The sequence below is a fragment of the Astatotilapia calliptera genome, chromosome 1 (genome assembly GCF_900246225.1).
Source record: "Astatotilapia calliptera chromosome 1, fAstCal1.2, whole genome shotgun sequence".
NCBI classification, from domain to species: domain Eukaryota; kingdom Metazoa; phylum Chordata; class Actinopteri; order Cichliformes; family Cichlidae; genus Astatotilapia; species Astatotilapia calliptera.
Genome location: NC_039302.1, coordinates 18,496,803 through 18,524,738, shown reverse-complemented (window position 1 = coordinate 18,524,738; position 27,936 = coordinate 18,496,803). Strand labels below are relative to the sequence as shown.

General features: G+C 40.9%; 2 protein-coding genes and 1 non-coding gene across 7 annotated transcripts in view; all 3 read left to right on the top strand.

The window, feature by feature from the left end:
- The window catches only part of dennd2b (DENN domain containing 2B), a 54,806-nt gene extending 54,294 nt beyond the window's left edge, over positions 1 to 512 (top strand). For both annotated transcript variants that reach the window (XM_026167559.1, XM_026167549.1), the window contains exon 20: positions 45 to 512. In XM_026167559.1, the coding sequence (XP_026023344.1) occupies positions 45 to 79 (35 nt within the window). In that variant the 3' untranslated portion in view covers positions 80 to 512. The remainder of the gene's footprint in view (positions 1 to 44) is intronic.
- A 2,348-nt stretch (positions 513 to 2,860) lies between these two features.
- Positions 2,861 to 20,988, top strand: trim66 (tripartite motif containing 66). 4 transcript variants are annotated; one of them, XM_026167528.1, is made up of 20 exons: positions 2,861 to 2,972; positions 6,573 to 6,788; positions 7,036 to 7,264; positions 7,944 to 8,157; positions 9,451 to 9,580; positions 9,908 to 10,024; positions 10,133 to 10,247; positions 10,495 to 10,641; positions 11,693 to 11,810; positions 12,024 to 12,847; positions 14,147 to 14,185; positions 14,666 to 14,875; positions 15,956 to 16,061; positions 16,158 to 16,239; positions 16,333 to 16,483; positions 17,049 to 17,908; positions 18,007 to 18,130; positions 18,406 to 18,480; positions 19,124 to 19,276; positions 19,385 to 20,988. In XM_026167528.1, exons 3-20 carry the CDS (start codon positions 7,256 to 7,258, stop codon positions 19,619 to 19,621), a joined length of 3,711 nt encoding a protein of 1,236 aa, XP_026023313.1. In that variant the 5' UTR covers positions 2,861 to 2,972; positions 6,573 to 6,788; positions 7,036 to 7,255; the 3' UTR covers positions 19,622 to 20,988. The 4 variants fall into 4 exon arrangements, with proteins under 4 accessions (XP_026023313.1, XP_026023304.1, XP_026023296.1 ...); XM_026167519.1 differs by lacking the exon at positions 6,573 to 6,788; XM_026167511.1 differs by lacking the exon at positions 2,861 to 2,972 and having other exon boundaries at positions 4,448 to 6,788.
- A 2,456-nt stretch (positions 20,989 to 23,444) lies between these two features.
- Positions 23,445 to 23,515, top strand: trnag-ccc (transfer RNA glycine (anticodon CCC)). The gene has a single exon. It is a non-coding gene; the product is annotated as a tRNA-Gly (tRNA).
- The last annotated feature ends 4,421 nt before the right edge of the window (positions 23,516 to 27,936 follow it).

Sequence of the window (27,936 nt, the reverse complement as noted above, 5' to 3'; positions counted from 1 at the left end):
CTTCGTTTTACACGGCTTAATAGATTCATGTATTTTATTTCCAGGAAGTAAAATGAAGTTTCTCCACAAAAAGAACTGAGGAGACGACCTGATCTTTCAAGTCTCTGCGTCAAGACGACTCCCATTTTCATACTTTGTTTTGTTTTAAATGTTCTAAAAGCATGTACATATTATTTCACTGTAAGCTGTGATGCTCTTCAGCCTATGTTTATAGTATGAGATAGCAATAGCAGGACGGTACACAGCATGTGAGTCGTAGAGTAACCACTGATGTCTAGTCGTGCTTGTGAAGAGTGTTATCGGAGTTTGTGAGTGTATGTGACTTGAAATGGGTTGCAGGAGGGCGTAGATGTACAGATATGTTTTCCTTTTTGCATTATTTTACGACAGTGTTTTTCTCTGTTTGACCTAAAGCTTATTCAAAAACTGTACATGCAATACAATGAAGAAGATGGTTTGAACTCTTCCTGGAGATTTTTACAGTCTTTTATTAAAAGTGATCATTAAAATTGTTTCAGTGTCCAAGTGTAAGCATTGAACTTAAACTTTATTCTATTCTTTATTCTTTAACCTTATTAAACTGTATTCGTTCATTATCAAAACAAGGCCCAAAGCAGTACAGACTTCCCAGTCAGACATAGACATATATTTCACATTTTGCCTGATGATGAAAACTCACCTCCTTTTATCGCTGACATCTCAATGACAGCCTCTCCCAAAGCTGTGTATTAGGTTGGTAAGATCCCAAAAGGCGCAGTAGTCTAACACCGGCTACCACATGCTGCTGGTAACCTAATTACGTCTGTGCACATCACTCCGGTGGCTGTCGCTGCCACGCTGTTATTAGCTCTCCTAACTGAGCGGCTCGCTGTTGATTCCAGGTGCCGTGGTGCTTTTCTCCTGCCAGTGTCTTTATCGCAGTTAAGAGTGACATTTGATGTGAAGTGGTCGTGCAGAGACTTTCGGATAAAGAGCTGGCCATGAAAGAATTTTTTTGCTTGAACAAAAGTTGTGAAATCAAGTTATAATAACAGTGAACCTACAATTATGCTTTCAGAATGTAGTAAATACAACAACAACAACAACAATCTTTATTTATAGAGCACATTTAAAAGCCTTGGGCATACCAAAGTGCTTTACATAAAACAATAAAAGGTTCAAACATTGATAACGGATAAAAAAAATAAAAAATAACGAGTTATGTTCATAGATAAAAGCTACCAATAAGAATGACTACAGCACATGGGTAATAGCAAGATAAAAGCTGTACCACCATAATAAAAGACACCAATAGAAAGATAGGAGGGAATTAATACAAGAGGTCAATAGGTCACAGCAACCAAACAAACAAACAAACAAATACACACAAGTACTAGTATTTAATATTTTACTGTGGAATATTATCATTCATAGGTGTAATAACTGGGAGTTTTAAAATCCCCCAGTCCAGCTGACATTACAGCTTCTTACCACTTTAACTTCCTGTGACCTGAGATTGTATTTTGATTTCTTCTAGTTAACTTCTGTAAACTTCCTCTTTGAACAGGAAGTTTACGTAAAAAGAAAAAAGAAGTATCTCCTCATATGAGGATATTGGTTTTCTTTTACAGTGTAGCACAATAAAGTCAAAGCTGCTTAACACAGCATGCAACACTTAATAAACAGAATGAAACCCAAAATATGTCAGGAAGTTAAATGTTGCAGCTGAATCCAACTCTTAGGTTGGTGGCTCTGTTACTTAAACATCTTTTTATTTTTAAACAGATTTTTCCTAATATTCATCTGAAATATGTCTAGGAAAAAAGTAAAAGGTGCAATAATTTCCTTTAAAATTGATTGCAGCTACAGTGGCATAAAGACATACTCAAAAAAAGTATCAAATTTAAAAATCAAGTAAAAGTATAAGGTCCTAAAACCACCAACATACTGCTAAAATTATGGCTGTACTTTAACTTGCGGACACCAAGGATATGTGCTGCTACATTGCCCACATCAGCAGGGCAAATGGGGTAAACTGGCCAAGTGGCTGCAGTAAAACGGTCCTGCAGATTATAGTATCAATAATTCAAGACCAGGAAAGGATGAGTGTGTAGAGTGATGCCTTAAATTGGGAATATACCTGCTACTTCTTTAAGCTGTCTAAGAAAAATGTTTTAATGTTCTATTTGTGACCATTATGAACGCCGGCTTCACTCGCTTGACTGATTTAAAAAAGAAATATTTGAATGTTTTCACTGCTTTAATAATAAAGTATTCCATATCTTTATTTTATTTTAACTAGATGACTTTTAAAGTCATACATGTTCCTGATGTTGATGTTTGATGTGAGTGTTGAGATTTTAAATGAACCATTCACATGTCCGCTGAATTTCTGTACATTTAGTCAGGCACTAAAGTCATCTATGATTTTCAGATGCTTGCTTGATTTTAAAACGCTATCATGTTTTATAATGATAATGCACAACACTTTAAAAAAACATAGTTACAAAACGCTTCAGAGACCAAACACAATTAAACTATGAATTCCAGCTAATCTCCGAAATTTAACAGCTGAAATGATGCTGCAGTAACTCGGCGATAAAATGCGTAATATTTTATCACTGTTGCACCTTTTTTTTTTACTCAGAAATTGACACACGATTCCCGTTTTCAGAAAAATGTGGAGTTTTAAATTTTGGTCACGTTGATGATTTGTTTGTAATTTTGTAATTACGTGTTTATACATAATTTTGCATTTAAGTTTCGAAAGGTATTACACGTTAATATTTTGTATCGCTCAGTGACGGTGGGCTCTAATTGTAAACTTGCAGTCTTCTCGCCAAGTGTCACACTTCAGCCTTGAGAAACGTCAGAAGTATTGCAGGACTATAAAATCTCACGATTAACTGCGAGACTTGGAATCTCCAAAATTTTGTCCGGGCCAAAGAGCGACATCCGAAGGGGGATCAACACTCGGAGATGCTCGGGTCAAGGTAAAAGAAAAAAAAGAAAAAGAAAGGATAAACTCTCTTTGTGCAGACGCAGGGCACAAGATGTGATGGGCAGGCTGACAGAAGCGGAGTTTCTCGGCAGACAGTCTCGTTTCCTCCGGACCAAAAACAACACTGTGACATCCTCACACGCGCGCACACTGATGTTTACCTGACAGGATGTTTTGCACGAGCCGTGCGCTTCGTGAGGGGATTTAATTTGTACACAGGCACAGTTTGTAGCTGCTTAGTGGTGGAAAGTATCCGTGTGTTTACTTTGTGTTTGCGTGCTGTCCTTCTCTGTGTTGTGGATTGCACCATGATGCCATGATAGGGGCGGAATCTCATGCGCACTTTCTAAAAAATAATATCACGCTCAGTGATGCGCTGGCTGCTGATGCAGAGGCAGGCTGTGGATGAAGGGGCAGGTACTCTGCGATGTCTCTGACGTGCTTGCTGTTGTTATTTGAAGAAGCTTTAATAAGGTGCTGACAGCACATCCATAAACAGATGGAACAGGTAGCCGAACGCGTAATACGCCAGAAGGAAAATCACAGGAAATCCCGAATTCCCACAGCCTTATGCAGTGGGCTAATACAAAAACTACACATTACTGTTCACGCTTAATGTAAGTTTCCCACAAGGGTTGGGTGCTATTCAGATACGGATGTGCTGTTTTACATTGTTTACAGTTCAGTCATAATGTAACCTAAACACTAAACAGGTATTCATTGCAATAATTTGATGAACTTGTATTTATTATTAAGCTAAAACTAATTTTTTTAACGCCTCGATAAGATAAAGAGGGTAAAAAATTGATTCTTTCACAATTATACACCCCATGACTTAGTGGTGTGCAGAAACTTTTTGTTTGTTTAGTTTGTGGCATGTCCTGTGACTTGACTCACATAAAATAACTTCTGCACGGCTCTGGATTTCATATAGGCCAATTTCGTTTTAGAGGCCACTGGCTGTGATGAACTTCTCGATATGTTTTTCCTCTTATTTATTGCGTGAATTGAGCTCCTTATTCTGTAAGTTTTGCTATTAATATTATATTAATATTATACTTTTTTCAGTGAAGTTTAATTTCAAATGTTTTCTTTTGCTTCAATGTAAAGAAATGTAGTTTAATGTAAATCCAAATTAGCATTTGAGAAGCCTGCTAGAGGACCGCAGCTCCCAGCATCCTTAGTGCTGCAGAGCTGCAGCACCCTATAGTTAACAAATTTTAATACAATATTATTTTATGTTTTGCATATATATTATTATATATTAATGTTGTAGCATGTACTACTATAAATGAAATGCAGTGGTTAACCTATCGTGCTGTGCAAAATTCTCGAGCTACCCTTCCTTTCTTTATATTTTGGTAGGAAAATGGGAAATAGGTGCAATGATTTATTGAAACACATGCAAAAAAAAAAAAAGCAAAAAACTGAGCTTTTACAATTTCAACAAGCTTGAAAGTCAATATTTGGCATGACCACCTTTCTTTTTCAACACAGTCTGAACTCTCTTAGGGACGATTTCTTGTAATTTAGTGTAATTACAATTCCTTTAGTGTTCAGGAATAGTTTTACAGGTTTCATAAGGATTGAAGATTCAAAGCTTCTCTTTGGATGTTGGCTGCCTTTTGTTTCATTCTCTGTCAAGATGATCTCACACTGCTGTTGTTGAGGCCCGGGCTCTGGGGAGGCCAGTCCATGACTGACAGTGTTCAGTCGTATGTTTTTCTATCCAGGTATGCTCAAAGGGTTTGCATTGTCATCCTGAGCTACGAAGCTGTTGCCAATCAGATGGTACTGCATGGTGGTTTAAAATCTGATGGTACTTTTCTGCATTCATAATCCCATCAAATCTGACAGAGCCTTCACTGTGTTTTACAGATGGCTCTAGACACTCACTGTAGTAAGTCTCTCTTGATCTCCACTATGCCTATTGACAATATTTGGACTATAAATTTCAAATTTCATCACTCCATAAGACCTGTTGCCACTGATTTTCAGCACAGTTTTGTATAATTTGGTATACCTCATTCATTTCTCCCTGTTTTCCTTTCTTAAAAATGACATGCTTCTACTGAGCTCATTTCTGATGAGGCTTTGCTTTGCTGGATATTTTCCTGTTTCTTAAGGACATGACTTTCAGATACTGTTCATCTGCTGTAGATTTTATGGTTTTTGCCAGTTTTTTGGCTAATAGCTGTTTGAGAAGCACCTTGTTGGTTCTTTGCTAAGTTGCCTGTTATGTAAACACAACACAGGTTCACCCCTTGAGGGGTGGTTCAGGAGTTTTGCACAGAACACTTAATTACAGACTACCTGTAATATCAACAGTATTGCCAGTGTAATGACGAACTGGGAATTTTTACTGTGCAGCTTTATGAGTCTTTTGCTAGTTCAGTGTTTTTGGATTTATGGCTTACATGCTGAGGCTGAACCAATGTCAGTAATATTACATTTGAATATTAAATTGTGTTGTTGGCACATGTGGAAAGTAGTTTATTAAGAAGGTAGCCATTGCAGCTAAAGAGCAATAATATGTGAGAGTTGTTCGTCTGCCTGCTTATTCTGCCCCCTGGTGACAAAAAAATTATAAACACCCCTTTAAAATAAATAACACTGAAAATAAATGTCATGTTATTTTATAGCCTATCAGCTATACCGGTTCAACTAGCCCACATTCAAAAGATAAACATGATGTGGAAAATATGTGTTTAAGACTTGTTTCTATCTTTAAATTAAATTGAGTTAGAAGGTCGGGATGTTTTTGTCACATGTGATGCCTTTTGTGAAGGAAGACTTTGTGCTTGATTAACATCTGATGAGTGAAAAGTGAAGACGTTTCTTTCCTGTTCATGGATTTGGTAACAGTGAGTTGTTTGAAGGGAGGAATAGTAAAACAGCATGATAATTTCAGAGTGGTTGAAGATAATCCCGCTTTCTCTGTGACCTCATCACCTCAGTGTTAATAGATGTTACTCGGGAGGTGCTTTCAAGGGAGAGATCATAGCGCAGGTTTCTATAATTGTGACGTCTCCGGAGATGGTATGCGTATCTAGTGCCAGCTTAGCAGAGCAGGGAAGCTGGCGGGAGGTTTCAACGTGAGCGATAAACGCTGTGCAGGTTGCAGAGAAAGCGAGTGCGCAGTTTGAAAATGCTACAGAGCTGAGTGAACGAGACACAGGGTGCACCACGACTGGCTAATTGTGTTTCAAATTGGGTCTTTGAGTTCACAATGGGGAATGGGATTGCTCTGAGCTCCCCCGCTGAAGTATCCAAGGATGAGAAAGTTGTCAGATTTTTAGGTCAGACTGTAAAGGGTTGTTGTTAGGCAGATTTTCTCATAGGTCCAGATGCCACATTGGTTTAATTCAAAGCTTCTGGGTATTTGATGTGGAACTATTTTAAGTTTTGGTTGGTTTAAGCAGTAACCTCTTCTTTGGTTTCGTTTCTCTGCTTTTACACTATCTTGCAACTGTATCTTTGAAAGACATGCAAGTGTTATATTTATATTTATATTTTCTGTGTTCACATCTGTACTTCTTTACTTTCATTTTACAGTGCTCTGTTCATTTTAACGTCCTGATTGATTTTGTAGTTTTAGAAGGAATAGCAGGAGTGCATCCTAGTCCCATCAGAGCCTGACCCCGTTTCCGTGAGCTACGTTAGAGTGTAGCCCCTCTGGGACTTGTCCCCTCCTCGTGCTGACGAAGGGAAGAAGGCCACAGCTGGCCCATCCTAGCCCAGCTCAACTTAGCCTGACAAAACCTCAGCCTTGCATCACCTAATCCTGCCTGCTGCAAAGAACCTAAAGGTGCTTGCATTACAATTTCTCCTTCCCTGCTCATTGTAGGTCACTTGGTCTTCCTTCCTTTAATTTGGAAAGGCTTCCGGGGATATTTTGCCCTACAAAAAATAATTATGTTATCTCCCTAATTCCCAATTATTATGCACAGGCTTATTTAAGAAAAAGGATTAGATTTTCCCTCCCTTTTTTTTTGTTGGCTGCACCAGCGAGCAGTGAATGAATATGAACATGACACTTCTCTCCTCGTCTGCAGTGAGGGGTCCTACACTTGGATGATCTGGGGGAGGAGAGAGCACAGTGAGCCTGTCATGTAAGCCGCCTCCTTTGGGGCCACCTCTCGGTGTACACTGCTTCCTGCCTCAGGTAGAAGCCTCAGTGTTTCTGCTGCTGAGGCGTCAGGCAGTTCTCTTTCTCCCTCTCCTCTTCACTCCCTCCCGCTGAGAAGGCAACACATCCTCTCGCAAAGCACGGAAATGGAGAAGGTAAGTTGTCGCATTTTTGAATCTTGTTTCCTATCTTTAATTTCTTTTTTGACACAACAGGAAATTATATTTCTTTCATGTGGCATTTTGTGCACCGTGCACTTTCTGTATAAAGCTGGCATGTTTCTTATGTTTGTGTTGCCCTCTTCTCAACCCAAAAGTCTTGTTAGATGTTTGGAATACTCCTACTGTTGTCTCTGGACTAGAGTTTCAAAAGCGGATTTTATCCCAGAGGTGCTGTTCACGGCTCCAAAATTAGGCAGGATCAACTATAGATGACAAATGTCCTGGCAAGGATACATTAATAAAAGTGAAAGTGCTTTGTTCTTATAGGTTCTGTGCTTTTATTTTGAAACTAAAGACGACATAAACAAGAGAGAGCATTTGAACATTTTATTGATGAAAACCAGCTTTTTTAGATTTCAGTGTTAGATATTTTATTGTGTTAGATAATCTCTTGGTTGGGTACTTATATTTATCCACACGAGTCGCTCTACAAAGACTCTCGGAGGCATTTGCAAGCATGCAAACGCATAACAGCTCCTTAAAGTGTGATTCCACCTTAAATGAAGCAGCAGCACAATTTTTTCTGACATGTCATGTGCCACCCCATCTTTTTAACACATTGTCATGTGTTTGTGTATTCGTTGTATGACTTAAGGCAAAGTTTCTCTTTCAGAGCTGCTCAGAGTGCACAGAGCCGACTCTTGCACAGAGTCTGTGTACGCTCTGCAACAAGTGGTTGTGTTACCAGTGCACAGATGTGCACCAGCATCTGAGAACCCCCAACACTTCCCAGTACATGGAATCACACCAGCAACAGAGGCCCAGTGCCACCCAGTTCCCAGAACTGCACCAGAGGGGCTCCAGCTCCCTGCCTCCTACTGGACAAGGCAAGACATTAGTTTGATTTGTTGGCTTTACAGACTTGTATAACACATTATTATATAGTTAGCAGGACTGGTGTCTTTTTGCAATGATTAATGCATGATAGCTGCATGTATTTCTATGCACCTGTCTTTAACACGTGTCTCAGTGCTCGGATGATTTCATTTTTGCTAATATTAGTGTTTTGCTATTTTAAGCCCATCGCGTATGTTTGGCAGCTTTGTTGCCAGCTGCTTTTGCACAAGTTGTCAAATCATAATGAGCACGTCCCAGACAGCATTATTGTGATGTGGGAGGGTTAGCATTTGGTTTGTGTACTTGTGAGAAAAACTGTGTGACAGCGCTGATAGACAGGATGTGGTCAGTCAGATCAGGCTGATGCACACAAGGTGATGCTCAGCTCTCTACCACAGAGATCTCTGATGATCTGCAGGCAGGAGGGGGGTTGGCTGAGGTGAGCCGGCCACCAGAGAGCAGTAGGGTACGTTTATTAGCATTATCCAGCTAATGTTAGATGGATTTTCTGTGCGCCAAAAGCTTCTTATATAGCGAGAGAGGTACAGGTGAGAAGCACTTTAGAGCGTGTGTATTAAAAGTGAGATGTTGCTAATGGTACTTCAAAAGCCAGTTGGACAGCAGCTGAAACACTGACATCTTTGTCACTAAACACTTTAACACATACAGTTGCAACCTCAGCTTCCTTCGGGTGCCACAACATTATTTTGGTGTTAAAGTGTAGCACTAGGTCAGCTTTAATAATGCTTGTCAACAAAACTGGTAACAGTTTTCTTCAGTTTTCTTCAGTTTCTTTTCATGTATGTTTAACGCAACAGTAAGAGCACTGACTGACTTTTATTTTCAACATTTAAAAAAAAAGAAAAAGAATCCAGGTATAAGGTACAAGTAGAATTTATATTCAGACCATTAGCTAGCAGGAGAATAAACAACTTAAAGAACTGAGGCTTGGTCTGGTCAGCATGGCACTTTAGAGGCGACTTCTAAGGATTTACAGCTCTTTAAGTATTTCACATCAGCATATCTGTCCTATACTGATGACATTAAAAGACACTTTGGAATAATAAAAAGTGTTCATAACTTATCAAGAAGACAGTTAGAGGCTGTCATGTGATCCTGCATGCCATTTGAGCAAACTTTGAGCAAACAGGCTGATGACACTGCAAGTCTTTCTTTTCTTCTAATGTGTTTACTTTAATGCTGCGTGCTGTGGGCCTGACTGTGAACTGCCTGTTGACTGCTGCTCTGCCCCCCTCCCCCTCCTCTCTCTGTATGTCGTTCAGGCCCGGGGTCGTATCCTTGGTCCCTCCTCATGTGCCACTCTCACAGACAGGAGCCCTTGGAGCTTTTTTGCGAGTCATGTGACCTTCTGTGCTGTAGCAGCTGTCACCTGTCCTCCCACAAAAACCACAGGTCAGTCCTCAGATGCACAGCACAAGGACACTGCCGAGAAGGGCTAACCACAGGTTAAAAAAAAACTTCCTGTGAGCAGTAACACTCTTTAACTGCCTTGTCAGTTTTATCATCTATATCTGCATACACTACCCTTGGCCAGCCTAACATTCATTAAGTATTCATACCTTTTTGTTTTCTGTGATGTTAGAAAGCAGGAGGTGCTGCGAAGGTCACCTGCATAATGTCTTGTCCTCGGGGGAAACAAATTCAATTCTGGTGTTCGTCATGCTCAAAGAATAAATTAGTGAACTTTCTGGTGGATGCTGTGATCTCTCATGTGTTTAGGGTGGTGCAGATCGGAAAGGCCCTACAGGATCAGCAGTGGCTGTTTGAGAGTCTGATGGTTCAGGTGGAGGAGAAGAGGTCTGCAGTGGAGAACAGCGCTAAACAAATAGAGGAGAGGTTGGTTTTCATCCACACTGTCATTAAAATCCAATTTCTGAGCAACTTTGCCCACAAATGGTGGGTTAGGGAGGGACTGAGACATTTGCCCCCTTTCTGTCTTTCCAGGCTTCACGGAGTGAAGATTGCACACAGGAAGGCAGAGAACCAGATTAAAATGGCAAAGATGATTATGATGAACGAGCTTAACAAACGAGCCAACCTATTAATAGAGCAACTGGAGGTAATTACTTTCTCTTTCCATCTAATCATCTTGCCGGCCACGAATCTACACGCAAAGAATCTGTAACTGCCACGATGCCGTCGCTAGCTCGTGATAAGCTGTCGCAGCTGCTTAAACCGACATCCCAGCACCTACATCTGTCAAAAGCTGTCTGTTGATTAACCTGCAGTCCAATCACAAGGCTTGCCTTCTGCAAGTAAGGACACAAAACTTCATGTTTACATTTGTTTTTTTTAATTTTCTGCAGAAGATTGCAGAGGGCTTCCAGCAGCGTCTGGAGGACCAGCTGCAAGGGGCAATAGAGATATGTGGCCAGCTGGACCATATTCAGAAGTTCATCACCTGGGCTATGACCCATCACTGCACAAGCCCGGTGCTCTTCAGCAGAGCTCTGGTATGCATATGAGACAGTTAACAGACGTCGTCCCGCACATGCACACGCACACACACAAAGTCCGGTCCTGTGAGAGAAGTGATAATTAATTTCTTGTAAAGTAGAACAACAAGTGTGAAGTCTCTTTTTATCGTCTTTGAAAAAGAAGCCACACATTTACATTTAAAGGGGAACTCCAGTTGTACTTGAAGGTCAGTTTGCTAAAGATTACTTTTTTTTTGAAGGAGCAGCCTGAGAAAATTGCTGAAGTTGTGTTGCTGGCTTTAGTTCAGCATGAGAAAGAAAGAAGGCTCCGTGTGCTCTGTACTGGCAGCCTGGAGTTTGACATTTACCCGTTAGGTGGGGTTTAAAAATAGAAAAGCTGCATGATAAGCAGTGCAGGATCCACTGTTTTGGGAGATTCGCCTCTTTGTGGAAGTCCAAACTAAACCACTTAAATGTTCTTTTAAACTTACTTTGCATCCATTTGTCTTTCTGGTCTCATGATTTGTATGGAGACACATCTGTCCACTGACTCTTTTGTCACGTAGTGGTGTAGTGGGCAGCTTGGGGCCTTGTGCGTGGACCTCAAGCTGCCCACCGCATCACTTTTTCGCATTTGTCCCAGTCCAAATCATGCTCTTTGGGTTAACTGGTGCCTCTAAATCAGCTCATGGATGTGAATCAACTGGAAATCTGTCTTGAGTGTAGTCCACCTCTTGCCCTATCATAAAAACCTTTATATGAAGTCCACTTTAACAAGCATGTTTTATCCCTTGTGTTGATTTAGTTTATTATAAAAAACTGAATGACATATTTTTAGTGAAAGGAACAAAGGAAATGCATAATCATCTACAAATATATGCTGGAGTTTTCTTCCTGTTAAAAGGGAGTTTTTTCTTCCCATTGTCACCGAGTTCTTGCTCACAGCGGGTTGTCTGATTGTTGGGGTTTCCTCGCTATCATTTAATGGTCTTTACAATCTAAAGTGCCTTGAGGTGACTGTTGTTGTGATTTGACCCTAAATGAATAAAGTTGATCTTCCATCTTTTTCATATTTCCTTTCCTGCAGATTTCACTCCAGATGCAGCAGCTGCTTGAGGCGTCACACCACTCAGATTCTTGGAGTCCTGTGAAGATAAAATTCAACTGGGATGCTAGTTACTGGACGAAACAAATTTCCTGTTTAGGTAAAAATCAATCCGTTAATGCAAGAAGACTTTTTTTAAGAACATGTTTTTCTAGGAGAAACCTCCTCACTCAAAAAAAAAAAGTTAAGTAGGCACAAAAGGAACCGTAACTATGTATATCTGTTTGATAATTAATCAGCATTATTTTGATGCATGACATGTGAAATACTATCTCTGAAACCGGGCTCTCACTGTGACTCTGTTACTCTGCAGGTCAGCTGACTGTTGAGGGGGGAAACTGCGCTTATCCCCCAGGGTTGGCCTGCTCCAGTATTATGAGACCCCAGCCCATTACCTGCTTGACTCTGCCACCAGTGTTTCACAGAGGACGAGAGCCGGGCTGTGGGTACCAAGCCTGCTGTGAGCCTCAGATGTGCTGCCTTCATGGCATTCATTCGCAGCCAGATCTTCCCAGTCTGGACAAAAGCCAGCTGGACACCACACTTTATAACTCCAGCTGTGCTCAGCCGGCTCATATTTCTGCTTCCCAGCACCAGAACCAGCAGATCCAGAGGTTCTGGGACCAGGAGAGTTCCTTGCAGCGTCCTCCACCTGCATCACCTGTCCCAAACAGAAGGCACAATCAGCTCAGCCGCAGCCGAGCATCTGCATCTCAGCCACAAGCTGCTGACTCACAACCACATTCTCAGTCTAAGTCCTATCTTTCTCATCATCAACACCGCAAAGAAGTTCTTCCAAATACCCAGGCTCGGCTAAGTGCAGAGCGTGGGAGACCAAACCGGCGTCGGGGGAAGCTATCGACCAGCAGATCTCTGCAACAGGAGCTCAGCTACACGGCTCTGGAAAGGGATCCAATGAGTGAAGAGAACCGGGTGGAAACGCATCGTGTGGAGGAGACCTGTGGACAAATAGCGGTTGCTGAAAGGAGGGAGATGTTGGATCAAGAGCTACAACAGGGCAGGAGGGTGCAGAGTCCTGTCCAACAGCAGCAGCTGCTGCTGTGTTTATCAGGTGTGAGAAAAGAGCAAAAGAGGACCAACTCTGCACTGACCGTCAAAGACCACATAGATGCCAGGGTGAGAAATTAAGCTAAAAATGGAACCTCACCAACAGAGGATATTGCAATATAATATATACCCATATGCACATGCATTAAAAAAAAGAGCTGAAGCTACAATATATTAAAAAAACAAGATGAAAAAGACAACAAACAAAAAATGTGTGTTAAAGCAAAAGATTATACAAATGAAACAGAAATCTCTTTGCTGTCGTGTCAGGAAGGGCGACCAACATAGAAATCTGCCAAATCAAACATGCCGACACCTTGAGAATAGCCGATCAGCTAAAAATAGCGTTTTATGTACAGTGTGCTTCTTGTACGCTCCTCGTTGTAACAAGAAAATTCTGCTTAAATCCAGCTTCATAAAGCTTCTTAAAAGCAGCAGAGTTGCGAACATTGTTTGACAGTTGGCCCTCAGATGAAAGCGAGCCATGCGGTGGGATTTTTGTGCACCTCAGCCTTCGGTTTTTCACTTCACACGTGGTTCTGCAAAGTTTCTAGAGGCTCAAGCGAAGTTTTTAACCCTGCTATGGTAAACCACACAAAGCTGTTTATATGTGCCTCTCAGAACCCGCTACTGTTTGGTCAAGCCTATTTCCTGTGAAAACAAAGACGTTCAAACACTTGCTTACACAAAGGCACCAAAGCCTGCATTAGAAATTGCTTAATGACAGGACGTTTAAGTCGAATGAAAAGCTCGGAGAGCCGCGATTTACGCGTTTTGAAAGGGCTATTGTATATTTTTAAAATATTGACATGTAGACGAGTGTTGGAGCGTTTGAGGCGGCATTCAGTTTTAATTAATATCCATTAACAATTGAAACCAAAAGCAACACTTTATATTAATGCCAGAATGATCACTTCCCACAGCTGACAGCTAGCCTCAAAAACAGATGGCGCAACAGAAAGCTGCTCTTGCTTTCAAAAAGAAGGGATGATGGGAAAACAAAAGAGCTGCTCTGACAATTATAGCCGAGCACTTCAATGCATGCTTAAATCCAGGAGCTCGCTGTTCATCATAATCACTCGTGATGCCAGGGGTTTTAGCAGCCGCATAATCGCCCTTCTTTAAAAATTCTCAAGATGGGTGATTACTACCACAAAGATATGTTATTTTTACATTTTCAAGTCACAGCATCTGAAAGTGATATAAAGCCACTTGGGCACAGTCATTTGTGTACTTAACCTGTCATTAATGAGTCGCTGAGGGAATAGTGTGAGCTGCCAGTTTTTTAGTTCTGGTTTGCACTGAGATAAATTCCCATACCCCTCCGTGATTCCAGAGAGAAGGATTATAGTCTATTTTCCTCTACAGCCTGAATCCTGCATACGTTTCCCAGGGGGCATAGATCAGGTGAGTGTTTTAATCGCATGATACTAAGGAGCATGTGCTTGGTGTCAGCCTGGCCTGAAAATGTGTGATGGTGTACCGGAAAAAGAGACACAAGCCAAAGTGTTTAAAAAAACCTTTTGGAAGACTTGGATCAGTAAACTGTAATATATGAGAGAAACTGTGAGAGTGGTGGCTTAATCAAAGGGCCACACTGTAGCTCTCGGGTTGAATTTACATATGATAATTGGTGTGATATCCAAAGCTTTCATTGCTCCAACAATAACACTAATATATTCAACATGTTTGTAAGGATTGAGGTGTTCCCTGAATAGGCTCTGAGTGATGTTTTTGTTCATTTGGTGTGTGCCCGTGTGTGTCCATCCACTTTTTTTTTTGTCTCCTTTCAGTTTTTAATGGCATGAACAGGTGCACCTGTGCATGCAAGGCTGCTTGAAACCCCAGCTCAGTTGTGTGTGTGGATATATTTATGTTTTTTGACAGAGATCCACATCCCTGGAGGTGACAGTGGCAGCCCACGAGTGTGTGTCTGATGTGCAGAATAGCAGCAGGCTGAGCACTGGCTCGGTGTGCTCGAGGAGGAAGAGGCGCTCCCAGAGCATCCCGACAGAACTGGCAGCCCCGTCCGCCAGCCCTTATGCCGAAAGGCCCACAGGATGGGCTCGTAGCCTAGAAGCGGGAGCTGCAAATAAGGTAACCCCGCATCAGAATATGATTGCACGTGGGGAGGCTGAGCTGTCAAGGAGAATAGGACTGATCACAGTTAGGAGGTGCACTCGCCACATGTGTGTTCAGCACTGTCATCTCTGGTGATACAGTGTTCCACAATAAAAACTGTAACTCCAAAACTAACTAGAGGCGAAAACAATACCAAGATCCACTTTGCATCGATGGACTAAGATGCTCAGTTGTCACTAGGTTGCTGTTTTTCAAGCGCTTTTAAGAATTCATCTGCCATGTGAAGAAAGAGCAAAGCCTTCTGGAGGTGCAGAAAGAGCAGGATAAAAGGAATGCAGAGTTAGAAAGAAGTGAGCTTAGCACACCTGTGCACGTGTAAAGCCCACTTCTCATCTCTGCTTGAGCCTAGCAGCTTAGGCGAAATCAGCTGCTCTTGGCACGGTGCACCCACACCTCTGATTTGGTGCTATGCATATATTGGAGGTGCTCAATTTGATAAGGCGGGAGAATGAAAATGAGCAAGGGAGAAAGAATACAAAACGATGGTTCTGCTAAATCAGTTTTAATAGTTAAATTCCCAACGTCTGACAGAGAGTGCGATACTAAATCTGTGCAGTACTCTTGTAAAAAAGGAAAAAATAATAAAATCTGTGAGGCGTTTAGTTGAACAGTTTTCTCAGGAGATAAGCGAGGGAATGAGGAGCCCATTTTTCCAATCATTTTTGACAGTTTCTGTCATTTGAAAAATCGCGTGCTTGTAGAAACCTGCAGGAGCCATTATTTGGTTTAACAGCATATTTTGCTGCTGGAGTTAATGACTAAGATGGTGCTGGAGTTTTTTATTGCTTGATGGGGCAGGGATAGCTCAGTAGGTAAAGTGGTTGCCCCATGATCGGAAGGTCAGGGGTTTGAATCCCCTGAACGGCTACCCTGAGGTACCCCTGAGCAAGGTACTATCCCCACACGCTGCTCCCTGGTGGCTGCCCACTGTTTCACTGAGTGAATGGGTTAAATGCAGAGAAGAATTTCCCCATGGGGATCAATAAAAGTGTACATTATTAAAAGAGTTTTACTTAATGCTTATTCTGATTTCAGTATTACGTGCTGGATCCCAGACAGAGGAGAGCATCAGATGGGGTGCTCTGTGTGGCCAAGGAAACTTCAACTGAACCTCCTTTAATGTCCTATAAGACAGAGCCAGGTGGTTGAAAACACTCAGAGATTTTTTTTTCTTACATAGTCAATAAAAAAAAAACACCTCACATTTTCAACTGCTTGAATTCTTCATACTTTTTAGATCACCCCATCACTTACGTAAATGAAGAGATTGGTTTTGATGCCAACAAGAAATGCAGCTTCTCAAGTAACAGCAACAGCAGGTATGTATTGTCTTAAAAAAATGAAAGATCAGTCCATGCACAAATCATGAAAACAGCTTGTTAACCTATTTTTACATCCCTCTAAATTAATAGTGATGTTCAGAACGACTCTGCAAGGCCCAGGGTTCCAGTCATTTGCCTCGAGCGTCTCAAAATACTCGTGTCTCAGCTCCCACCACACGGACGAAGACAGAGTGACCCTCTACCTGCCAGTGGGACGGATAAGAGCGAAACCCTCCCTCAGGTGTGGTGCATTTGTTTCATTCAAAACAAGAAGGGAGATGTTTTAACCCTTTAAACCCTAACCCGTCACGGTTAGCATTTTTAGCAAGGGTGGGCAACTCCAAGCCTCGTGGACCGGTGTCCTGCAGGTTGTAGATCTCACCCTGGGTCAACACACTTGAATCAAATGATTAGTTCATTACCAGGCCTCTGGAGAACTTCACGACATGTTCAGGAGGTAATTTAGCCATTTAAATCAGCTGTGTTAGATCAAGGATACACATAAAACCTGTAGGACACTGGCCCTTGAGGCCTGGAGTTGCGCACCCCTGGTTTAAAGGGTAAATTAGGTTAGGGTTTAAAGAGTTAGAAGCACCATAGCAGGCATATAATTAGCTGTCACCACACCATTTATTTCATTTGTTTACTTGGTTATGGCTAAAGTGTGTTGGCTAGTAAGCTTTAGGGGTAATTTAGGATGACCCTGGCTAGCTGCTGTCCTCTGTAGTATTTATGCATGAGGGTTTTAAGAGATTAAACTGTAATATGAAAAAAATCCCTTCCTTTCTCTTCTCTGGTAAACACAGGGAATAACAGGAGAATCTGAGACTAGTGGGGCCACCCGCGTGCTTGCAGCACCAAAGCGACAAACTTGTAATGAGTCCACCGCACAATCAGACTGCAGCGACAGCAACATAGGGGTACCTGTTCCTCGTAAAGAATCCACACTGCTCTCCGCTGACTCTGAATATGTGGCACCAAGTTTCTATGAACTGGATCTGGATTCTGACTCTGATCCCAGGTCAGTGTCAGAGGAAGCAGTCATCTCTCAGGCTGATTCAGACCCACAGCTTGACTCAGATGCATCACCAGATTCTGACCCGAATGCACCGTCTTCATCTGAGGCTGAACTGGAGTGTAGAGCTGAGCAGAAGTCTGCAGAGATGGGGCTGTGTGGCGACTCAGAGCCAAGTCTGGAGTATGAGGCAGATCCAGAATCAGATGCGGGACCAGACGGCCGAGGGTTGGATGCAGATACAGAATCAGGTGATGCTGAAACGGAGTCCGACATCCAGCCTGTATACGACCCCACTTTTCAGGGCGAGACTGATTCTGACGTGGTCTCCGATCAGCCTCCAGACTCTCAGGGCTCTGTGGCATCTGAGCTCGATGTAGACTCTGAACCCGAGCTGACCACCGATGACCCGCAACCGCTTCGCTCTGACCTGGATGAGGAGATCGGTCCAGGTCAGAGGCCGCTCCTGATTGCAAATCCCGTTGTTCCCGGAGACACAGAGGAAGTCCAGACTGAGCAAGACAGCACAGAGTTGGAGAGTGAGGATTTTTGTGCCGTTTGTCTGATCGGAGGAGACCTGCTATGCTGTGATCGCTGTCCAAAAGTCTTCCACCTCTCTTGCCATATCCCCCCTTTGCCGACCTTCCCCTCGTAAGCTCACGTGAAATTTCAGCACAATCCTCACACCTCCTGTTAAACAGTTTACATAAAGCTGGTACTGCTAATCTAATGTGTCTTCCCTCATTCAGAGGTGACTGGGTGTGCACCCTGTGCAGAGATGTTCTACACCAAGGTGTCGAATACAACGGTGACAATGAGAGAGCATCTGGAGAAAATGCATCAGCAAATTTGCTATCTCCATGTGACCAGAAAGTAGGTCAATTCATAAGAACAAACTTATTTACAGCAGTCAATTTGATATGTTATAGAGGGTAACACAGCTGTCACTCATATTACCCGAGGGGGTTCATCTAAATGCTAAAAAAATATCCATAAATATCATGACTAACGAGTGTTTACGTACTTATCAAAATGGCTATAAAAAATGTATGTGGCAATAACTAATGTTTTTTTTAGTTTTTCTTTAACTGTGATCCTTCTCTTTCTGTCGCGCCAGTTTTCATTCATGTTTGGCTGAATCTTTGCAGAAATGTGAGCGGCTGACACTTCTGATCCTCAGTAACATCCTGAGTGCGCCATTCCAAGAGCCCGTCAGTCCACTCGTAAGCTAATCAACATTTTCTTACAGTAAAGTTAATTTATTTTTGCAGAATATATTTATGTTTTCATTATACTTACAGACACATAGTAGTTAAGAGTTTTACTACCAGTCTAAAGTTTCCCTCATGGGTTTTATATGTAACACAGCTCTGCTCACATTCAGTTTTTGCCCAAGTGAGTGAATCCTTAGAGCCTTAAAATTGTGCTGAATACATTTTCTTCTTCATAAAGTATTTACGAAGCTCATTTTATATGATATTTGAGGCATTCTATAATTGTCATTCATGCCTAAATCAGCTTACACTTATCTATTTATGCAACATTTCATTGTGCATTGTGTTTAAGCTGTTTTGTAACCCATAAACAAAACTTCAACAGAGAAACAGGTCACCTCCATGTTACCATATGCTATCAAAGGTCTTGAGTATCTAACTTAGTTTAAGACTGCGATGCAAGCATGCACCCTGTGCACAGGTAGAAGCACGTCTGTCACAATGATACATAATGGAGCTCATGCAACATTAATGTGATGCATTTTGAAGAGCAGAGTGCTCCTGAGATAATTAAATTGGAATTGGTTTTAGAGAACCAAAGTGGCTGGGGGGATAATATAAGAGTCTTAAATGCCACTGCTTTCTCACACAGGCACGCCATTACTACCAGATCATCAAGAGGCCAATGGACCTGTCTGTGATCAGGGCCAAGCTGAGCAAGGGGAATACCCAGTGTTACAGCTCACCTGATGAGTTTGTGGCCGACATGTATCTCATGTTCCGCAACTGTGCAAAGTTCAATTACGTAAGTTAAAAGTCTAAATTCTGCTTGTTTCTGTGTATATACATCAGTCTCGATATCATCACTTGTCACTACTTTACTATAATTACTGCCCCCCCCCCGTCATTGCAGCCTGACTCTGAGGTGGCCCAAGCAGGCCGCAGCCTCGAGGCCTTCTTCACCTCCAACCTGAAGGAAGTTTTCCCAGGCAGAGTCTTCCCCATGGCTGAGGTGGATTCAGACAGCGATGAGTACGACGAGGCTTACAGGACCACTGAGAGCGGGTTCCCTTGGCCAGAGAGAAGAGAGCAGTGCCACAGGAAGAGGAAGAGGAGGCAGTCTCTCAAGTCGAGGAGGCATCATTTCTAATTAGAGCTTAATAGTGCGCAACCATGGCAGAAAACATGTTATTTCTGTTTATAAATATGCTGTTTTTTTTTCATTTAGCAGCCAGAGGGAATGCACCAGTGTTTCTAAAAGCAAGCCAACCTTGTGGTTTGCAGTGATATGACAGTACTGCCATCTGATGGCAGCTAAACATGCGAAAATAGGATTGAGAGTAGTAACTAATGCAGGAGTCATTATTATCCATGCAACTCATCGGAGGGGCTGAGTGCGAAAATGGAAATAAGTGAAGGTCACATTGTATAGGTTACGCAGTCATACCTCTGTGGATCTCGGTTTGTTGCTTCTACAGCCATGTAGTGAGGTGATACTGTAATACTTCCTTTATCATGTCATATTTTGCCGGCTAAGCATATGCTCCTGATACACTGCACTGCTTGCTATTTTCTGCTAACATAAAATACCTTATATATCTTTCATCACATGCTTTTTTTGTACAGAGGATGCTGTAGTTGGATGCTTATTAATCGCACTTTGCATCTTTATTAAGTGGACTTTTTCAGGTCATCATAGCCCTGATTATACGCAGTACTCTGAAACTTTGTCGGTAAATTCTGTACTTACCATATTCACGAGTTTCCAAATCATTTATGCACGTGTCACTGTATAAACTTTTATTTTACTATATGAATGATTGCAGGCAATTAACATAGGTTTGATCATTGTTATAATTATGTGTGTCAGTAGCTTTTTTTGAAAAGCAGCAGCAAATTGTTTAGATTAGAGGAAGACAGGATGTGAGAGATCGTGGGCACCGTAAGCACTGTTAGAGCTCACCGGGGCATTTTTATTATTGGAGAATTTAATATCTGGAGCAAACAGTTCATGAAATGTAAAATTTCACATTTAGCTAACAGATAAGTTTGTGTATGTATATTGCAAATTATTTCTCTTGGAGCAAAATCTTCCACTCTTCTCTTATCGGGATGTCTCAGGCTTACTGAAAGTCTAAGGTGTTGTTATCTTTGATTACTGATGAGTATAAAAATGTACTTGCTGCTGTGTGTAGAGAATTACTGTCGAAAGGAAATGCATAATTTTATAAAAAAAACGCTGTAGCGCATTTCCTGTTTTTAACTATGCTGTACTTGGTTCCTGCAGCTTAATATACGCTTTGTGTGACTCATGGCGATGGATGTACAAAAGTAGCGAATGTATAGTATATGTAATGCTATTCCTTTTGACATCAGTAGATCTAATAGGCGTAAGGGAAAACTGCCATAGTTGCTGTCACTGTTTCAAGAGAAATGTTGTCTTTTTTCCTTTTTTGTAACTGTAATTATAAATGCACAAATATTAATATCAATAAAACGCATTCATGAAAAAAAGCATGTTAGCATTCTTATTTAAGATACAGTACTGCAGAAAAGTCTGGACTCCCCTGTCATTTCTTTATATTTTGCTTCCAAGGAGCCTGACTGTCTTGTAACTTTTATGGTGGTCTTGAGAGATAGTTCTTTTTTTGGACACTGGCCGCTTTTCTCCTCATTTTACATGTTTGCTAAGCCATTTAAAACTGACCTATGAATCATTTAAGCATAAAAAAGCACCTAACTCAAGGGTTAATCAGTGTTGTGTCTACACATAACAGATAACTTAGCAAAAAAACCCATTTAAATTGTATATTTAAGCACTTTGTTACTAGCAGCCTGTCAGAAAAACACATTTCCCCCTAATTTTATTTAGTTTGAGCTATAAAAGCAAAAAATAACGCAATTTAAAAGGCATAAAAAAGAAACAGCAAGGTGATTTCCAAAAAATGGGAAAGTGGAGGGAAAAAAAATCTACAGCAGATGAAAGCCGTGTTGTTTAGAAGAAATCCAGACACGAGACCTGTCTTATCTGAAACAGTCTCAGTGGAAGGGTGACTGTCAAGAAGTGGTTCTTAAGGAAGGGGAATGGGGAGAAAAGACGTATACAGGGACATATTACAAACTGCAAAGCAGGTTAAATGCTGGATCAAAACGAAGCAATGTTAACTTTATATCAAAATCCTGTCACTGCCATGTCACATACAGTCCGAGGTTATGGGTGTTTTATAGCTTCATTAATGGTGTGTGGAAGGGTGGTAAGAGTGCTCAGAATTACACAGCCGAAACTGCAAAAATATTCAGAAAAGACTCTTTTATTACTTCTAAAACCTTCGTGACATTTAAAAAAATATATTTGGTTGAATAATCTCTCAAACTGCTTTGATGCAACATAAAGTAGAGAGAGATTTTTTTGTGAGCGGACAGAAGTTTTAAGAATTAATCAGATGAGACTAAAGAACTAAAAATTGTGTAATTAGTCACACTTGTTTCCTTGAGATTTGACAGTCTTTTTGCTCTGAAGTAGTTTTTTTTTTTCTTCAAAGCAGCCACTATCATCGGCCTGTACCTATGATTGTAACCCAAACCTTCAGTTCAATCTGTCAAATGTAAGAAAGCAATCAGTCTAAAGGTTAGTAGCTCCTGGAAGCCTGCGAGCAGGGCAAAATGCACATCACCATGAGTTTTACGAGTTTCTTTTCACATTTGTTTTGAATATTCCCGAGTCATAAATCAGTTAGCATGCATCATTTGAAGTTTTATCTTTTAGTTTTACGTAATGAAATGCTTCTTAAAACCCATCGCTTCTTTGCCCTGATGTATGTAGAAGTGAGTCATGCAGACAGCACCGCCCACCTAGTCTGCACGGTTCTTAAAAGGCTCTTTCATGGCCACTTCAAACAGAACACCATCAGAACACATAGCATGTAATAATGAATCTGATTGTCTGGAGAGCATTAAAGAGAGAGAGGGAGAAGTAACTTGCTGGACTCTTTCGGCAGCACAGACGTGATGTAACCCTTCCACGTGGCCCAGGAGACATTGCTGGCTCCTGCCTCGCGTCACACAAACTGTGGAGAAAAAAAGTTGCGATGTTTTAATTGCATGTGAAAAAAAAAACATTTAAAAAAGTTAAAAACAAAACAATCCTCATATTTAAAAGTAGAAGTTCAAGAGTTCTAAGTGTCATAGAATTCACTTAACATAGGATTTTCTGCATCAGGATATTTGTTTTAGTTTTAATCAGACAATGGAAGGCGAGATTCATCGTAGGGATTTTAAGGGTTTCCTGGAGAGAGAAGGACATTTAACAGAAGCCCCCTGGTGATGCATTAAAGTGTTAGCGTTGTAAAAATAAAATAACAACCCCCCTCTTGGTGCAAGTTGCAGTTTGACTTCTGTGACTTTTGTAGTTTGCTGCAAAAAGCCTGTGCTTTAAGAACAAAGAAGAAAGTTCTGTTTTTACATTACACTGCTTATCCTCCTCTCGAGATCAGTCTGTTTTTTTTATTTTTAACCAACACACACACACAGCAATAATTGTTATATGTACACTATTTTGGTCAGGAGGCCTCTTGCTATGTTTTATTTGTGAACAAGGCTTGTGACCTTTCAGTCTTCAGTCTTCACGTAAAACATCACATGATAATAATGAGACACTTCTGTGACCTTTGGTGAACAATGAAAAGGGCAGACAGAAATGCAGTGAGAGAAAAACACGAGCTGGAAAGTGACGCAGGGAAGTTTGGAGTCTTTTAGTGCTGCAGGGGGCAGAGAGGGGATCTAAATTGTGTGCCTTGCTGAGGTTAACTGGCACGTTACACCTGGAAACATCTGCTGGCATTTTATAGTCTTGGTAACGTGCCTGTGTGTGTGTTAGCCATAGATTCTGTTTATGAGAACTCTGAAATTCAGAGCTGACAATTCCACAGACCTCACATCCACCTTAAGGAGTCTTTAAGGTTGGTGCATCTCGAGCATCGCTGGTGTAGTGGTATCATGCAAGACTCCCATTCTTGCGAGCTGGGTTCGATTCCCGGGCGATGCATTTTAAGGGTGGCGGTAGCTCACTTGGCAGAGTGAGTTGCGTACCAATTGGAAAATAAGGTCGATCAGTTCTCGACTCCTTCTCCTCATGCTGAAGTATCCTTGGGTAAGAAATCGAACTCTAAGCTTCCCCTGATGTGTCTGTATGTGCATTGACAAGAGTTTTGGAAAACTTAAGGTCGAGGTCACTGAGATTTGAACTGGTGTGAGCTTTTTAGTAGCACCTATGGTATTAATGTGAAAATCCTACATCACCTCGTTGAGGTAATGTGTTCACAAAGTGGGGTAACGGGTAAAAAGGCGCTTCACAAAAGGTGATGATAGATGTTTCTGAATGGGATGAAGCATAATTAGATGTGGTTTTATTGTGTGACACAAGCACATTTATCAAATCATCTGTTGTGCATAATAATCTTAGAGGTATAAATGTCCTGCCTTTGTTTTAGGCTGCTTGTCAGTATTGTGTTGCGTGACTTTTCTGCCAAATCCTTAAATTTTAGCACTAACTGAAGAGTGGTAGAGATTTTCACTGAGTTTTCACAGGGGACACCGGTGTTTGCGAGACAACTCACAGCATGTCTGAGCAGCTGGCACAGTGATAGGCTGTGTACACTGGAGAGAGGAAGAGGGACAGTTTTAACAGCTCACTTAGCTCTTGTAACATCATCAAGTTGGCTCCGCTGAGGAACAACGGGGCTGGAAAAGCAGATGAGCAAACACCAATCTCAACCTTTCTTTTCTGGAAAATTACTACATGTTTGTGCATTTATCTAATCTATCTGCTATGCTTCCCATCACAGATTAAATGTATGTAATGAAATATAAATACTCTAAATACTTTAGAGCACAGTGATGTGAGAATTATTTAGCCCTCTCTGGAATTAACAGAAAGAGTCTCACCTTCAGCTAACAAGAAATGACATTCATGTTTTTGACCACAAAAACAGCTGCCGTCATTCTATTCTAGAAAAAGAATAGGAAACAGTTAGTAAGCATTGAGCTATTTCTTCTACTTCTTCTTCTTCTTTTTGCTTTATAATGAGATATCATACTGTTAAAAATGCTCAAACATTCCTCAGAGATGTTGGTCCAGGCTGACATGACAGCATCATGCAGTTGCTGCTCATTTGTCAGCTGCACGTCCATGATGCAAATCTCTCGATGCACCACATCCCAAAGGTACTCTATTGGACTGAAGTATGGCAACTGTGGAGGCCACTTGAGCACGGTGTACCCACTGTTATATTCAAGAAACCAGCTTGATTTGAGTTAAGCTATGTGAGATGGTGTGTTATCCAGCTGGAAGCAGACTTTAATAGATGTATACACTATACATGGTCAGCAACAATACCCATGTATGATGTGCTGTTTAAAACTAGTTCTAAGATGGCCAAAGTGTGTCCTCACACTTTTTAAGACAGGACAGACGCATGCTTTCATGTTGCTTCTGACTCAACCGTCACAGCAGAAGTTTGACTCATTAGAACAGGCAACAATTTTCCAACAACCGTGCCACATTTAGAGTCACAGGCCTTGTGAAGCAGGGAAATACTGACTCCCTTTCTTTTACCATCGTATTCTCCCCAGCTGTTCTGCGGTGATTCTCCAACATTTTATTGGAGAGTGTGCTTCCATTGTCGTTATGTTGATATACTCATTAAACCAGTAATATTGTTATAGCATACAAAGATATATAATATATGACTCTCATGGGTTTTCCTTATTGTTTCTGTTGGCCCTAAACGAAATACACTATATCAGTTTAATGTGACTCAAGAAAACCTCCTTTACAGTCTGTTTCATATGGGTTTGGAATCAGCGATGTGCACATTTTACCACCACTCAGTGTTTATCTTACAGGCTGTAATAGAATGATGGTTTGCAGAAGGGTATAAAATTTCAATCTTCTTCTCTTCTGGCCTAAATTAATTAGCTTGTTTGCCCTCTCTGAGAAACCATGCACAGTAAATATAGTAATCTTTGTTCCATAATTTGACTAAGCTGGCATCATGCTGTGTTCACTGCCTCTCAGAGAGCTTTTTCATTTACTTTGCTTCACCCTCCACTTGTATTTATGCTACTGGCTAAGATTTGATTACTTTTAAAACAAACACTCATATTTTTCGACTTGTTTTTGTTCTAGATTATACTATAAAACAATGGTCACCGGGAGACAGTTTTCATCCAGTCACTTTGCCAAATGATTTACCGAGTTTCTCAGCAATTTTCACAATTTTTGCAGTTTGTGGACAATAAAGAAATCCATGCTTCTAAAAATTCATCGTTTTTGTAGTCTGATCAGTTGGTAGATGATATACTGCATTTGATCTTTGATGTGTCAAAGAGGAAGCTGCAGGTGTATCCTGAGGGAGCCTGTGAAGTGACCAAATGTCCTTCCTGTATGCCAAGAGTGCCCTGTGGCAGATCATTGAGGCCCAAGGGGAAAGCAGCACTGGGTCAGTGACCATACATGTAGTTGTTGGTGTTAGCTGTTACTGAAGCTGAGCTGGATGACTTACTTTCATGAACTAATGAGCCCCATTTCTTAAATCAGCCCATCAGTGTGAGGATCCATGTGGTATCATGTCAGCTATGGTCTGCATTCCAACACACTGATTTGGAGATTCCCTGCACAAAGTTCACTTATGTTTGTGGCCAGAAAGAGTAAATCTGAGCAGGAGCACAGGGATGAAGACACTTCTGACTCACACTGGATCTTAAAGCATTCCATTAACTGGGTAAATCAAATAACCTCTGTGTGCTTCCTTGCATGTTTATGTAAATTGTAAATGGATAAAGTAAACATACTGGGGATTTTATTTTACTGAATTATTTTGTAGGTTTGCAGCAGTTCAGTATATTACACATTTTAAACATCACAGAGGCAGTAAAAAAATAAAACAAAACTGTGAATGTGGACTTACTCAGTCACCTTAAGTGCTTGGGTTGCTGGTTACTGTGTAACTGCTTTATTCTTCCGTGGCACATTTATGGGCGTTCCAGTCTTCTTAGTGAGCAGCGAGCAGGACTGCTCAGCAGATATGCACAAGCTCAGAAAGAGTGCTGCCACTTCCAGGAGGTGTTTGGAGCAGAGAATTAGTTGGAGATATCCAAGCTTTTTACAAAGCTCATTTATCATGTGATGGTCCTTAAGCACTGTGTAGACTGTAGAGAATACAGTGGCTCCAAGTCCATGGCCAAAATGATCAATAATGCCTTAGATAAAAGGCAGAAGTCTGCCTAACGAAGGAAGTCAGTGGTTACTAATTACATGTTACCACACAAAACTGCTTATTGGATACTTCAAGCCTTTTGCACTCATCACCAGATATGTGGAACTAATCTGCTAAGCATTTCAGAATACCATCTTTATTCAAACATTTCAAATGACATTTTAAATGTAGTTGTTAAATTAGTTTGTTAAAATTCAGTAAAATTTACATTTTTAATTATTATTTCCAAACAGGAACAGTATGTGATAGAACTATGATTCCCTATCTTGATTTGTATTACAGCTGGATGTTAGGGGTATACACACTATTATTTTCTAACTTCTTGTAGCAATATCCTCTCAAATACATGATTTCTGTGGGTAGAAAATAGCTGCATTACATCAACATTCTTATATTTCTAAATGCAAGATAAAATGGGTGAACCTGGATCCAGCACAACTACAAATTATGAGTCTCACGAAGCCATTTGTGATTTCAGTGTAAAAGGAAATTAACACAAACAAACAACCTTCAAATAACATTTAAAAGAGTCAAATGAAAATCAACAGACACCAAAGGAAATGTCAAAAAATAAAACATGACTGTAGCTCTGAGTTTGGAGTAGATCTTTCTTTTTTTTCTGATGTGACAGGAACTCTGGCTCTATATATTAGTGTAGAAACCACATTGTGGTTGCAAGGCTGCACTAGTGTCAGGTTGTTGTGCTCGTGTTAACATCTGACTGAGTTAACAAGTCTCAGAGTTTAAGAAAAAGAAGTCTGTCTAAAGTTTGCTTTACTCACCACTTGTGTCTTTTAGGATCTTACTCTAAACAATAATTAATATAAATGTTTTCTTACTTATCTAAAATGATAAACATAATGTGAGATCATTTTCCCAAGGGGCCACACCAATACACCGAACTCAGTTCTGCTCAATTTTATTTCTTTATAAGCCTATTGGTGCGGCCCTCTATAACCAGTTCCAGTTCCAGGCATCCTGGGAAACATTAATTGCCCATCCCTGAATAATTATTCCAAAATGAATCTAAAACTCAAACTCACCAGACAAGCTCTCCATGTGTCCACTAGATGGAGACTAAGAACCAAGAAAAATTCAAGATGCCGCAAAGAAAAAACATGTCTCCTTATGCTTAAATATCCGGGTATGAATTGTTCTTTTGTTCTGTCAGGTTCATTATTAATAGGGT

What these genes read in the sequence shown, in the direction of transcription:
- trim66 (XM_026167519.1), top strand. An exon ending in TGCTCTTCAGCAGAGCTCTG is followed by an intron (nt 10,642 to 11,692) that starts GTATGCATATGA and finishes CCTTTCCTGCAG; the next exon opens with ATTTCACTCCAGATGCAGCA. An exon ending in AAGACCACATAGATGCCAGG is followed by an intron (nt 12,848 to 14,146) that starts GTGAGAAATTAA and finishes TTTCCTCTACAG; the next exon opens with CCTGAATCCTGCATACGTTT.